This window comes from Etheostoma cragini, chromosome 11, assembly GCF_013103735.1.
Source record: "Etheostoma cragini isolate CJK2018 chromosome 11, CSU_Ecrag_1.0, whole genome shotgun sequence".
NCBI lineage: Eukaryota > Metazoa > Chordata > Actinopteri > Perciformes > Percidae > Etheostoma > Etheostoma cragini.
In genome coordinates this window covers 9,014,118-9,028,512 of record NC_048417.1, presented here as the reverse complement: position 1 = coordinate 9,028,512, position 14,395 = coordinate 9,014,118, and the positions used below count along the sequence as shown (strand labels likewise).

General features: G+C 39.4%; 1 protein-coding gene across 6 annotated transcripts in view; it reads left to right on the top strand.

The window, feature by feature from the left end:
• The window catches only part of usp9 (ubiquitin specific peptidase 9), a 45,922-nt gene that overhangs the window by 16,886 nt on the left and 14,641 nt on the right, over window positions 1-14,395 (top strand). For 3 of the 6 annotated variants that reach the window (XM_034886218.1, XM_034886215.1, XM_034886216.1), the window contains exons 6-27: window positions 93-311; window positions 1,266-1,381; window positions 1,481-1,732; window positions 1,848-1,983; window positions 2,071-2,223; window positions 3,514-3,618; window positions 3,806-4,012; window positions 4,114-4,250; window positions 5,491-5,529; window positions 7,664-7,797; window positions 7,922-8,012; window positions 9,419-9,532; window positions 9,642-9,870; window positions 10,835-10,930; window positions 11,100-11,311; window positions 11,584-11,824; window positions 12,029-12,178; window positions 12,584-12,704; window positions 12,815-12,945; window positions 13,290-13,568; window positions 13,700-13,837; window positions 13,968-14,105. In XM_034886218.1, the coding sequence (XP_034742109.1) occupies window positions 93-311; window positions 1,266-1,381; window positions 1,481-1,732; window positions 1,848-1,983; window positions 2,071-2,223; window positions 3,514-3,618; window positions 3,806-4,012; window positions 4,114-4,250; window positions 5,491-5,529; window positions 7,664-7,797; window positions 7,922-8,012; window positions 9,419-9,532; window positions 9,642-9,870; window positions 10,835-10,930; window positions 11,100-11,311; window positions 11,584-11,824; window positions 12,029-12,178; window positions 12,584-12,704; window positions 12,815-12,945; window positions 13,290-13,568; window positions 13,700-13,837; window positions 13,968-14,105 (3,438 nt within the window). The remainder of the gene's footprint in view (window positions 1-92; window positions 312-1,265; window positions 1,382-1,480; window positions 1,733-1,847; window positions 1,984-2,070; window positions 2,224-3,513; window positions 3,619-3,805; window positions 4,013-4,113; window positions 4,251-5,490; window positions 5,530-7,663; window positions 7,798-7,921; window positions 8,013-9,418; window positions 9,533-9,641; window positions 9,871-10,834; window positions 10,931-11,099; window positions 11,312-11,583; window positions 11,825-12,028; window positions 12,179-12,583; window positions 12,705-12,814; window positions 12,946-13,289; window positions 13,569-13,699; window positions 13,838-13,967; window positions 14,106-14,395) is intronic. The other 3 variants (XM_034886220.1, XM_034886219.1, XM_034886217.1) reach the window with 2 other exon arrangements.

Sequence of the window (14,395 nt, the reverse complement as noted above, 5' to 3'; positions counted from 1 at the left end):
CCCCCCCCCCCCCCCCCCCCTCCTCTGTCTTTTGTAGTCTAATTGTTAATATGCCACTGTTTTTTTTTCTGTCCACAAACCTTGCTTCACAGAGGTGTATCATCAATAACACACACCGGTTGGTGGAACTGTGTGTGGCCAAGCTCTCTCAGGACTGGTTCCCTCTACTGGAGCTGCTGGCCATGGCCACCAACCCTCACTGCAAGTTCCACATCTACAATGGCACACGGCCCTCTGAGACTGTCCCCGCTGGAGCACAGCTGGCTGACGATGAGCTCTTTGCCCGACCACCAGACCCACGCTCTCCTAAGGTGAATCACCACTGCAACAGTTAGCCTAATAGGATTTATTTTAACCTTTTTTAATGTAAACTATGAGGCTCGTTATAGACTCTTTCATCCTTATTCTTTCAACTGGCCAGGTTTGAACTTTTCTTAAAACCTTTCTTTCCTTTCGCCCTGCAGCACAGTCTTAGATTGTGCTTGATATTATTTTTTATTACACTTTTGATACACATTTATTTATTTTATATGAAAAATGTTTAGGTGTGTATCGAATTATAAATAATTTTGTCGGGAACTGTCATGCAGAAAACAGCCTTACCCTAAGGGCCTTTAGAAAACAAAGATAATCCCTTTCTGGAGTAGCCTGATAATGAAAAATATGGAACTTTCTGTCTAGAAGAGACACTTAGTCCTTAGTGTCAGAAATAAGACTGTATAAAAGAGAAGTTGAATACACCAGAGAATAGTAATTTTCCCATGAAAAGTGATGAATACAGCGTGGGCACGGGGTCAGTGAACAGTACTGCAGCGCTGCTTGCCTGTCTGCCTCTTTTGGCAAGGGGCCCAGGACTACTTAGGGCTCCACTGTGCAACTATTAAGTCTGATTTTGCTAATGTTGTTGTTGTTGTATTTTTGTTTTTTAGCTCAAAGTTATTTAGTGGCAAAAAGTAGCAGTCAAATTTCTTGTGGTGGAAAGCTGTTTGAAGTCTCTCCCAGTCCCACTATAATACTGTCTCTTCCTCAGTGCTTTGGATCTCTTTCTCAAATGAGACTCAAGGAGAAGAGAATGCATGAAAATATTGTTTTTCAGTGGTGAAGTTATCTGTAGGGAAAAATTTGGAAATTTGTTCATTTTGATGAGTAAATTAATGTCTGTTATAATCCCAGCCTGAAATCTATCACACAGTTTGTAAAACCATCCCTTTTTCAACAGATTAAACTTCTTTAATATGTTTTTTTTCTGTTTTTATAATCCACAGGGCTGGTTGGTGGACTTAATAAACAAATTTGGAACGTTAAACGGGTTTCAAATGTTGCACGATCGCTTCATGAGCGGCCAAGCACTGAACGTCCAGATCATCGCTGCACTTATCAAGTGAGGCTACATAATGTTGATGGGCTTACCTTAACATTTGATGTGCTCTACTGTTCTTACAAGTCTGTGTGAGCTGATTTTGTGTTATCTGTGTTACAGGCCTTTTGGCCAGTGTTACGAGTTCCTCACATTGCACACGGTAAAGAAGTACTTCCTTCCAGTCATCGACATGGTTCCCCAGTTTCTAGAGAATCTTACAGATGAGGAGCTAAAGAAAGAGGCCAAGAATGAAGCCAAAAACGACGCACTGTCCATGATAATCAAGTCCCTGAAGAATCTGGCTTCTCGTGTACCAGGGCAGGAGGAGACCGTGAAGAATTTAGAGATTTTTAGATTAAAAATGATTCTTAGGTGAGTTTTAAAATAACATGTCTTTGTCAGTTCTTATCACCAGAGTAAGCATTTTCTTTCAAATTTGAGTGCAATATGATTTTATGTTAAGTAAATTCTCAATTCTTCTCACCAGGTTATTGCAAATTTCTTCTTTTAATGGCAAAATGAATGCACTAAATGAAGTTAACAAGGTGATCTCCAGTGTGTCCTACTACACTCATCGGCATAACCCTGAAGAGGAGGAGTGGCTGACTGCAGAGCGCATGGCGGTAAGCTCAGCTCCTGACTTTGTTACTGCATCAAATGTTTCTCTGTATCTAAAATCCGATTTACTCTGTCTTCTTGTCCTACGTCAGGAGTGGATCCAGCAGAACCACATCCTGTCCATTGTGCTGAGGGACAGTTTGCACCAGCCGCAGTATGTAGAGAAACTGGAGAAGATCCTTCGCTTCGTTATCAAAGAAAAAGCTCTTACAATGCAGGATCTGGACAACATCTGGGCGGCCCAGGTACATTGCAACCAACAATACTTTTATTATTAATTTCATGAATAATTGTTTATAACGTGATAGAACCAAATAACGTGACAGAACCAAAATATACACTCATGTAGTATATTTCTATTGACATGACACAAAGCAAGCTAAGCCAGCGAATGTTTTTCTATAGCTCTGTTTTTACCTAATGCCCATTACGAAAGTAATGTAGTAATGTAAGTATTGTTTTCCTATATAGCCTGAGTATGCTCACATTTTGTTTTAAATGTTGGTGTGTTTTAGTTGGAACTAAACAGGCAAACATGTATACAGCTTTCAACAAACACTTGTTTTCAGAATACAACACAGCACTGGTACTTGACTAATTGTAATACAACTTAAAGTGCTCATATAAGGCTCATTTTCAGGTTCATAATTGTATTTAGAGGTTGTACCAGCATAGGTTCACATTAGTATGAGGTCGTCCTACTCAGATTCTAGTCAGAATATGAGTTTGATACTGCCCCATTGGGCGTGTTTCAACCGAATCAGGAAAGAAAATTCCTCTGCACCCAGTTGGATAGACCTACAACCAATCAGAGCAACTGAGCACAGCTGTCAACAGAACTCAACACCAACAAGGCTGTGTATTTTCTCGATATGGTAGGAGACGGTTATGGTAGGTTATAACTCGACTCAGCCAGTTGTTTCTTCATTTTCGGCTGAGATGGACAGAATAGCGCTGCAGTCATTCAGTGTTCACACTGTATGAATTAGCCTAGTTGACTTCTGCTCAAAACTTTGTCCTGACAGAATACCACTGTGAATTTAATTTTCAACTTCTTTTTTTTATAGCCCCACACATTTTTGAAACAGGGCAGCTAATATCGATAGTAAGAGCAACAAGTTAGCGGACTGTTGAGTCGACTCTCACACTAAGCGGAAATGGAAACACTGTGCTCCGACACGCATCTTTCGGTTTAATAAAATGTATAAATTTTTATGGGTTCTGTTATTTATTTATTAAAAGGGTATCTGAATCCAAAAATTGAAATACAAATACATACCCAACAAATGAATATCCGAATAGTTGAATATTTGGGTCTAGCCCTAGTACAAATAATGGTTCTCTTTTCTGTAACTGAAACACAGCTGCAGTTGTTCCTCCCAAACAAAACTTTGGCTGTTGCAAAAAGTACTGGCTGTCAATTGCTACTTGTCCACATTGCAACTGCAGCATATCCCAGCCACTGCTAAGACGTCTGGTGTTGGATGCTAAAAGCATTTTGTTAACCCAACAGTCTGGATGTTGTGTCTCTGCAGGCCGGTAAGCACGAGGCCATTGTGAAGAATGTCCATGACCTCCTGGCCAAGCTGGCATGGGACTTCTCACCTGAGCAACTCGATCACCTTTTTGACTGTTTCAAGGTTAGTAAGAGTTGTAGTAATTAATCATTTATTTAATCACACATTGTAGAGGGGTATTGTATAGAATATACTGTATGTTTTCATTTGGTTCTAGCTTAATCACATTACAGTTGTATTGTTGGATCACAACAACATGCTCTTGTATGCGCTGCCTTACCCTCTGGACTTGTTTGTTCCTCTTGTGCAGTCAAGCTGGACCAATGCCAGCAAGAAGCAGCGTGAAAAACTGCTGGAACTTATCCGGCGCTTGGCTGAGGATGATAAGGATGGGGTGATGGCCCACAAGGTCCTCAACCTGCTGTGGAACCTGGCACACAGCGATGATGTGCCTGTAGACATCATGGACCAGGCTCTTAGTGCTCACATCAAAATATTAGATTACAGTTGTTCACAGGTACATGTTGGTGAATATGTTTTAAAGGTTTTATAGACAACAATACAGAGGGAGGGCTAATTTAACTTAAACACTGAGGATGTTTGATTTTTCACTCACAGGACAGAGACACACAGAAGATTCAGTGGATAGATCGCTTCATAGAGGAGCTACGAACCAATGACAAATGGGTGATCCCTGCCCTGAAGCAAATAAGAGAAATCTGTAGCCTCTTTGGAGAAGCCCCTCAAAACCTTAGGTAGGTTATGGTAAAATCAATTTTATATTACAGAAACATTATGATTCTAAGGTCGGCAAGTATATAAAGTGTTATTTTCAATGTAGTCTTTAATTATTGTATTCTGAATTATTCATATGTATTTTACACAAAATTCATGAACACTCATAAGAAACGCAACAAGACACATCATTTTAACATTCATTATGACTAACTGACATTTCTGTCATTCTCCTCACGTTTGCACAAGAACTGCGGCATGTCAACTCTTCTGCTTAGTATCCAAGATGGTAAAGGGCTCTGCAGTTTAGTGTCGTATCATTGCAAGATGACAACAGAATTTTCCCCTCTCTCAGTAAAACAAATTTTGCTCCCAACTGATTTTGACTGTTGGTATGTTCTTTAAACATGTCCCACTGTGTGTGGGCCCCTTAAATCAAGCATCCCAGGTAAAAAAAACAACAACTAAAAAACATCACAATTGGATTCTCATATCGTTCAGCCCTAGTTAGGATGGTTTGAGGCAAGGGCTGCTCACGTTCTTTCAGTACACTGAAAGGAGCTGAATGGTACACTTACTTTGTTTGCTTTGTATACTGCATCAAAGTTAACTCTGTAACTGCAGTTGAAAGATGGCGCTGGAAAATCTTAAAATGTCTTTGCCTAATCAACCAATACAAATGCCCTTTTCTGTCTACAGCTGACTAGCTAGTTATCTGTCTAGTCTGGTAGCTAGCTCGCAAAAAACGTTCAGTAAACAGTAAAAGTTAAGTTTGTGTTTACATCAATATGTTTTTAAAGTCATAGGCCTTTCACAACAGACATCTTGATTTGAAGTACTAGGAAAAGCAAAGTTGTTACTAATAATATTAACAATGTTATTGATACAATACTGGGAGCCCAGAACAGATACACCTGTGCTTTTTCTATTACAACAAGTTAAAATGTCTTTAATGAAAAAACCTATTTGCTGTTTATGTTGATAAGAAAAGTAGGTTCGACAGAATGCAGACTTTGTTCTGTCGGTGAATCGTGCTGTAAGGAATTTAATATGTGAGGTAGATATACTAGTTAGAAAAGGAGAGATTGTACATTTAACTTAAGCAATAATTCAACATTACCATGGTAAATTGTGAAAGAATTGTAAGAATGATATGAACTCATATTGTTTATAATTAATTGTAAATTATTTTGATTTGAAATAGTGTTTTTTTCTAGTCAATGTAGAAAACATGTAGTATACATGCCTATTGTTTTTCAGAAAGAAAATGCCAATTAACATACAAACGAACTTAGTGGGGTAAGTTGAGTGCTAATTTCAGGGTTCTACCTATTTCTGTTTCACGTCAAGTCTAACTTTCTCTCTGACATGTTTATGATATACATACTATATATAATGTAAGTCTGTCATGAATCCGCTTAAGCAATTCTTTCTTGGGTTTCATCTCAAATGACTGATTCCTCATCTAATCTCCTATTCAAAATCCTGCACATGTGTAGATCAGTCAAACAAGAGACAAGATACTTGTATTCTGACTAATGGCTAAGCAATTAGCTCTAGATTTTGTTTAGGTCTGGGGAACACTAAATTATATCTTCTCTGGTCTTGCTGTTTGTAACCTTGGCAACCCAGATACTCACCCATCACATTCTTCGTAGCACTTGCCCTGCGGTTTAATAAACTGAAAATGAGGCCTAAAGAGAACCATAAATCATCGATCAATAGGACTAAAATCTGTGGTCACAATCATAATATGTAAGGGTTAATGTAGCGCAAGTCGTCATTATTATGAATTGCAACCCCGATCGGCGGATGCATGACTCCATGTCACTGCAGAGGGGTCTTGAATTAACCAGAAGGGGTTCAATTTGCAATAATGACCTGCTTGTTCTACATTGTCCTGCTTATTACCTGGCTACTCATACAGAAGTTACCCACTGATGACGCCTGTGTCCCAGTCAGGACACGTTAACTTGACTGCTGATTAACATTAACCTTTTACCTTTTAAATTCTGCTTCTATGAAGCTTATAAGTTTTCATAAAATCATTTTCAGTTTTAGTTGACACTCTGAGAGGTAATAATTCTACTTTTATATTTGTGATTAAGGTCATAGTGGGTGGTAATATTGTACTGGAATGCTTTTATATTAAAAGGTGTTTCTAATATTATGCCCCTTTTTCATGTATATGGAGTGGACAAAATATTAGGAACACTTCAATTTAATGCAGTCCAGTTCAGTCAGTCAATTGATCAAAACTGAACATTTTTCTCTTGTACCTAATTGGTGAAGTGTACCTAAAGAAGTGGCTGGTGAGTGTTTGTGTTAAAAAAATCATAATCACAGATATTTTTGTTTTTCTTTAGATGATTTGTTTTGTTATTTAATTTAATTATCAAGCAAAATAATTTAAAAAGAAATCTTTGTACACAATGATTTGTTCATCAATATTGAATTCAGTTTCAGGTTAGATTAAAAAAACAAGGTGTGCTTACTGAATGTAAGCATATTCCAAAAAAATTTTGAGGCAAAGTTATCATGATTTAAGAAAAGCAGACATATTATGTATTCATAAGGCACAGGCCATAATGCATACACAGAATAGTCCTTTAAGCTAGATAGTTATAAAGGAAAGGTCCTTTGAGATGGAGCCCCATTCCTCCTGATGCTCCTGTCAGCACAAATCACTTAATGCAAAATATCAGGGGTATTTCATGCCTTGAACCCAAATAAATGTATGCTAATATTGTTTTCCTGCATTTGATATTCAGATATATATTATTAATTAATTAATTATAATTATATATATATATATATATATATATATATATATATATATATACACACACACACACACACACACCAAACTAAAATGTGTTCATGTAGATAGTGTTTTCTATCCAGTGTAATTTAGCCATCGCTAATTAATAATAATTTAGCCGTAGAATTGTATTAAATCTGAGCCAGCTCTTTTTTCTTTCTTTTTTACTATAATTTGGCATATGGAAATTCAAACAGATTTTTTAATGTGTTGCAGATTTCAATGTGGCTCTTTTTAGTATGTTGGCTATCAAAACTGAATCCTGGATGTCAGGCTCATTTTGGTTCTTGAGTTTTGTTTTCAAGCCAAACACATTGTTTATGTGGAAAACAAGGCAGGAAATGACCTTTTTATTGATATGACCTCTTCTGCTGGTTATTTTATGACACATACATATACACAAATACACCGAGCGGTGCTTTCTTTATGTCCCTGATAGAAACAATGAGAAATCAGTCATGCTATGTTTTTTTAACTCAGAAATTGTGTTACTAAAAGTACATAATGTCAGATTAATTCGCAATTAGTTTGGCACTTTCCTTTGCTTCCTCAGTGGATTCCTGTTTTTTGTCCCGCTTACAACCTCCACTCCTCCTGCTGTTCTCTCTTTAGTCAAACCCAGAGAAGTCCTCATGTGTTTTACCGCCATGACCTGATCAACCAACTACAGCACAACCATGCTCTGGTCACGCTGGTGGCTGAGAACCTCTCGGCCTACATGGAGACCATGAGGCAGTTCTCCAAAGGTATATTGTTGGAAGTCAAAATGGCACCTTGTGTTAGTTGGACATTTCATTTTCATAGGTACAGCAGTTGGATCAGGGATGTGCACTGTCTGCAGCCTGACTAGTTGTATGTGTGCTTTTACAGAAGAACAAGCGGAGTTTGACCCCCAGACGGTCAGACCAGGAAGCCGCTACAGCCATGTACAGGAAGTGCAGGAAAGACTTAACTTCCTGAGGTACAACATTACATCTCACATTAAATTATCAATTTTAGTAAAGTAAGTACAATTTATTTGTAGAGCACATTTAAACACAGCTTAAGCTGACCAAGTGCTGTACAGAGAAGCGCCACGGTGCTGATAAAAACATTGAAATGAAAGCTGAGACCGCAACTAGGAATGAAGAAAAAAATCATACAAGCAAACTATTCATCGCTGTTTTTAGTGTCAACCAGGTCATCCTTTCCTGGTATGTAATGTTAGCAAAAGTAGCTAGCATAAGCTAACTACTAAGCTAAATAAAATATATCTGTAGTAATTCAAATTAGCTTATTGTGCAATACAAAATATTTGTTTGTATTGTGGTATTCTAATCTTAAAACTCTCCAAAAGGTTTCATTTGTTTAAAAACCACAGATTTTCCTTTGGGGGTCAATGCCCTTGGATGTCATTACCTGACTATTAGTTTTGGATCTTGCCACGTTTTTGCTAAATAAAGAAACCTTAATCATCAAGCTTATTCTGCCCTATTCTGTACATTGAGTAAAGTGCTGGCCAAATCACAGTGTGGCTCAGATCAGCTGCATTGCTACTAAAGTCATTGTATTATTTTTATGATCAGTTTTTATAAAAGTTGCTCTAAAGGCCGGTACACACCGGGAGCATGACTGAAAAGAGTTTCGGACGCTCATCTGCCATGTTGGTGGGACAGCTGCTGAAAAGAGATGGGATATGCGATGTGAGCGGACGAGTTACAGAGATAAGAGCAAAGGAGAATTGACATTTAGGCGTTAAGATATTAAATGTTTGTACAGTAACTAGAGTCTGCAGTTTGAGCACAAATCTACATGTGACAGCTCCTCAAAACCACCGGAGGTGTACAGTGTCTCGTTTCCCTACTGCTGAGTAAGGTGACGGGGGTAAGCTCCGGAGACTCCAGCTTGTCTACCCTGAAGCAAGAAAAGCTAACGCTAAGCTACTGTAAGCTATATATTGAGTTTCCTTTTTAGCAAAATACTCGTTACGTAAGAACGGAAAACGCGTCTCTGGTAAACGCCGTGTTTGTCATGGTTGAAAGGAGTAATAAAGTTTGCCGTCTGTACAGTCAGTGGTTCGGACAGCAGCCTCTGTGTTGTTGTATTATAATCCTCGTATGTAAACAACATAATGGGATTAACAACAGTTAAGAAAAAGGTATTGACACGAGGTCGCACGAAAAAACGTCCCTGGTGTTAAAGCCTTATTTCACCAAAAGTATGGAGAATGTTGAATGTCAATTTAAGATGATTAAAAAATACAATATAAATGGCTGATTTAAGCCCTGCATCACCCTGGAATGAAAACATGACCTTCACAAGCGTGATTCTCTTACCGTCAGGCTGCCAGTGTTCAATATTGAATTTTTATTAAATTTTTTTTGCTAGGTTCCTGCTGAAAGATGGCCAGCTGTGGCTATGTGCCCCTCAGGCCAAGCAGATCTGGAAGTGTCTGGCTGAGAACGCAGTGTTTCTGTGTGACCGTGAGGCCTGCTTCAAATGGTACAATTTAATTTGATCCCCTCTTGCCTTTGGCTTTAATGATTTCCCTTACGTTTATTAATTAGCAAGCGTCTGTTTTGAATGCTTTTTCTTTACTGCAACCCAATAGGTACTCCAAACTGATGGGTGATGAACCAGATCTGGACCCAGACATCAATAAGGACTTCTTTGAGAACAATGTTCTGCAGCTGGACCCATCTCTGCTGACAGAGAATGGCATGAAATGCTTTGAGAGGTTCTTTAAGGCTGTCAACTGCAGGGAAGGCAAGCTGGTGGCAAAGCGCAGGGCCTACATGATGGATGACCTGGAACTAATAGGCTTGGACTACCTCTGGAGGGTGAGGAGATTAGTTACAACAGGCGGACACAAACAGATGTATTTGTTTAATTGGGAAGGAAGGCAGATAGTTTAAAGTGCCTTTAAACTCTTTTGCCCTTATTTCTATCTTTTTAATCCTATAAACTTTTATAATAGATTTGCATTTGAAAATTGGTAAAGATATCTCCATTTTCCTTTTAAGCATCAGTTAAACCTTGTTGGTAAACACATTTGTGATGTGTAGGCTTTAGTTCCGACTGCATGACCAGCTGCACTTTGTGGTCCTGCTGACCAAACGTAAGCTACTCAGCAGAATCCATTTATGACTTAAAAATTTGCTTGAAAATCAACCTCTTCCAAGAGTACATACTTCATCTAATATGTTGGTTAGGGTCACATTATACCCACCCTCTGCGCTGAGATAACCTTAAATGCTTTGATAAATTGGTCCTAATTTGGTGCACGTGTGATTCAAAGATGCTCTGCAGTTTGTCACTACTAAATACTGGTCATTGTTACCCTGGAAATCCAGAATTCTCGTGAGAGCACAATTTCAATTTGCTCAGCAAGTTACTCTGGCATTGAGTAATGATGCTCATTAACTATCCCCTTGTAGCCGAGCTGCACCGATCACCAAACTACAAGATCCTTAATCTTTTGGATTTTGGTTTGGATTTCCAGGCTAGGTCACTGTAGTCTTGAAGTAAGAATTTAATCAACAAAAGAGGAGTTGAAGTAGGCACAAGTATAAATGGTACTGGCAATACTTTTCTTGAGATCCTCTCTTCCCCAAGATCCAATTCTGCTAGGTTTTGTCTGTTTGCCACTATACTGCAAGATAAAAAACAGCCGTCCTGTAGCGTTAGCCATTAGCCCCTCTTGTGTTCCGAGTGGGCAATAATGAGGCTCCTCTTTATTGTAGTGCTTCAGACCTGTATGACTTTCAGCTTTGAGATTTTGTTCCATATTCTCCTCTCTCCCAGGTGGTAATTCAAGGAAGTGATGACATTGCCAGCAGAGCTATAGACCTGCTGAAAGAGATCTACACCAACCTTGGACCAAAACTGCAAGTCAATCAGGTACACTGTTCAATTTCGTTCAGTGCTCATCTCTGTTTTTTGTTTTTGTTTTTCCAATCTAGGCTTATCTGTTGTCCTGTGAAGAAATCAATTCATATCATTTTAAATTATTTGTTTGTAATGAAAACTTACCTGTACTCTTGTTTGTACTTGTTTCCTCGTCCTTAAGGTTGAAATTCATGAAGATTTCATTCAGTCATGTTTTGACCGTCTGAAGGCGTCCTATGACACCTTGTGTGTGTTGGATGGAGACAAAGACAGCATCAACTGCGCCCGTCAGGAGGCTATTCGCATGGTGCGAGTTCTAACTGTGCTCAAAGAGTACATCAATGAGTGTGACAGTGACTATCACGAGGAGAGGACTATACTGCCTATGTCAAGGTACAGTCAGCTACAGCTACATTGTTGTGCAAAATCAACATTGTTGCTGACCCAGAGACTGCAGTATAATTTTATAGGGGTCACACAATAAAATTCCCGAATCACCTTTCTCAAAATGTTGTAAATTGTTGCATAACATAACTGAGTACCTCTGTTTTCCCTGTTGTGCATGCCCCAGAACAAGTCAAGTCTATTTGCTATATTCACATGTATTGTGGCTTGTCATGTCTTTACTGTTTCACTTAAACTTCTTTCTTCCATTTCTCTTTTAGAGCTTTCCGTGGGAAACATATCACATTGATTGTCCGTTTCCCCAACCAGGGGCGTCAGGTAGATGACTTGGATATCTGGTCACACACTAATGATACAATTGGCTCGGTTCGGCGTGGCATCCTCAATAGGATCAAAGCTAATGCAGCACATACCAAGATTGAGCTCTTCATTGGTGGGGAGGTTGTTGATCCAGCTGACGACAGGAAGCTGATTGGACAGCTCAATTTGAAGGACAAAACGGTGAGAATGTTGGACTATTTTTTTTATATTTTTTCATTAAAGGTGTTTTCTGTGCTTTTGTATGTGCATGAATATAATAGGCATTTTTATTTGTTAATGTTCATTAGAATTAGTGATCCCAACCATTGTGTCCACATCCAAAACACTTATTTTAAAGCCAAACTGGGTGTTTTCATTAGGTCACTGTAATTTCCTTTTGTATAGCTGATCACGGCCAAGCTGACCCAGGTGAGTGCCAACATGCCTTCAAGCCCAGACAGCTCTTCCGACTCTTCCACTGGCTCTCCGGGTAACCACGGCAACCACTACAGCGATGGGCCTAACCCTGAGGTGGAGAGCTGTCTTCCTGGTGTGGTGAGTTTACAGCACAGATACTGTATTATCAGTTTAAACTGAGCTGAGTACAATGTTGCTTCAAACTACTTGATTTTACCACGATAACAAGGGATGAGATATTTTTTAATTAAATTATTGATTACAGATGTCTGACAGAAATGTAGTAATGCTGCTCATTTTAAGCAATAATGAGCAGCATTACTAAACATTTTTATAAGATTTTTAGTCAGTTAGGAACTCTTATTTTGTACATGAATGTACATTATGAGGTCAAAATTACAATGTGAAAATTTCACTCAGCCCTTATGTCTACCACCGTGTTTTGTGCTCTAGCCTCTAAGTTGAAGATACAGTGATGTGTTACTGCATGTTGATTAGTATGTGAACCGCAGTACTCAAAACACCTTCTGTCCTCTTTCACAGATTATGTCGCTGCATCTGCGCTACATCTCCTTCCTGTGGCAGGTTGCTGACCTGGGCTGCAACCTTAACATGCCACTGCTTAGAGATGGAGCTCGAGTTCTAATGAAACTTATGCCCCCAGGTATACCTACTCCTGTGCTCTCAATATAAGCCGGAGGTTTAACTTGATGAGAACACACACGTGCAAAATGTTGATGTTCATTCACATTTGTGCTGTTTCTGTTTCCTTAGATACCTCTACTGTAGAAAATCTGAGAGCTGTGTGTCTGGACCACGCCAAGCTCGGTGAGAACAGCCTCAGTCCTTCACTGGACTCACGCTTCTTCGGCCCCTCACCCTCACAAGTGCTCTACCTCATTGAGGTTGGTCTCAGCATGCTTTTGAAACCAGTTTTTTGCATTCTCAGCTTGACTTGCCTGTGATGTAATAGTGTGCCCTTGTGTGTTGATTAGTGCCACAACTCCATTAGTAATCATAACATAGTATGTAAATGTGGCCTGTCTTACAAGGCAAAACTACTAAATAAGCCAGATAACTGCAGTGAATAGAACATGTCAACCATGTATCAATTGAGAGCATCCTGCTTTTACGCTGGGAAAGATGGCAAGATATACCACTAATCCTGCGAAGTGAGAAAGGCCCACTGTTTCTCTCCCATTACTGTTCCTCTGTAAGAGGGTTTACACTAGTATTGCCCTTGTTCCAGGTTGTTTATGCTTTGCTGATGCCAGCCAGTGCAACTCTGGGTGAAGATGCCAGCGACTTCCAGTACAACTTTTTAAAGAGTGGTGGACTGCCCCTGGTGTTGAGCATGCTCACCAGGAACAACTTCCTCCCATCAGCAGACATGGAGACACGGCGTGGGGCTTACCTCAATGCGCTTAAAATCGCCAAGCTCCTCCTCACTGCTGTAGGTTTTGGGCATGTGAAGGCTGTTGCTGAGGCCTGCCAGCCCAACGCTGAGGGAAATATACCTGTCTCACCGGTTAGGCCACACACTCAATTCACAAATAGAAATACCTGTACAACTGGTTCCTCAGTAATTTACCGCCATCTCTGACTTTCTGTTTTCATGCGTTTTCAACACCCCCATCACCTGCCCTGCATTATCTACAGATTAATCAGGCCACTCATGACCAAGCCCTGGTCCTCCAGAGTGCCCTGCAAAACATCCCTAATCCTGCCTCAGAATGCATGCTGCGCAATGTAGCCATCCGCCTGGCCCAGCAGATCTCTGATGAAGTAACAGAAAATGTAAGTAAAGGGATGGAGGTTTGTAAGATTAGAAAATAGTAAACCCTTAATGTTAATGCAGTTTAATTAATCATTATTTTAGTGGTTTTGTTTGTAATAATGGCTTTGATGGGACTGCTTTTTTCACCAGAATTTCTTCCAGGCATCGAAGTACATCCCAGACATCTGTGTGATCAGAGCAGTACAGAAAATAGTGTGGGCATCAGGCTGTGGTACAGTGCAACTCGTCTTCAGTTCCAATGAAGAAATCAGCAAGATATATGAGAAGGTAACTTGCCTTTGAATGTTGCTCTTTGTGGGATTATTTTAGTTTTTTAGTATGTAGTTTGATTATTTAAAAAAAAAGAGTATAATATAAGTATAATAAGTTGAATAGGAAGCGGAAGCGCATTAGACGGCCAGTTGTGCAGCACACACTTCCATAATGGAATTAAGTCTTTACTTTGCATCCCTCCATAATAGATGCAGACCCCAGATCCCCAAAGATCCTAAGCTTTGAGCAATGTACGTCAAAGAGACAAAAAACTCTTCATAGGCTTAGTGGACTTTCAAGGGATT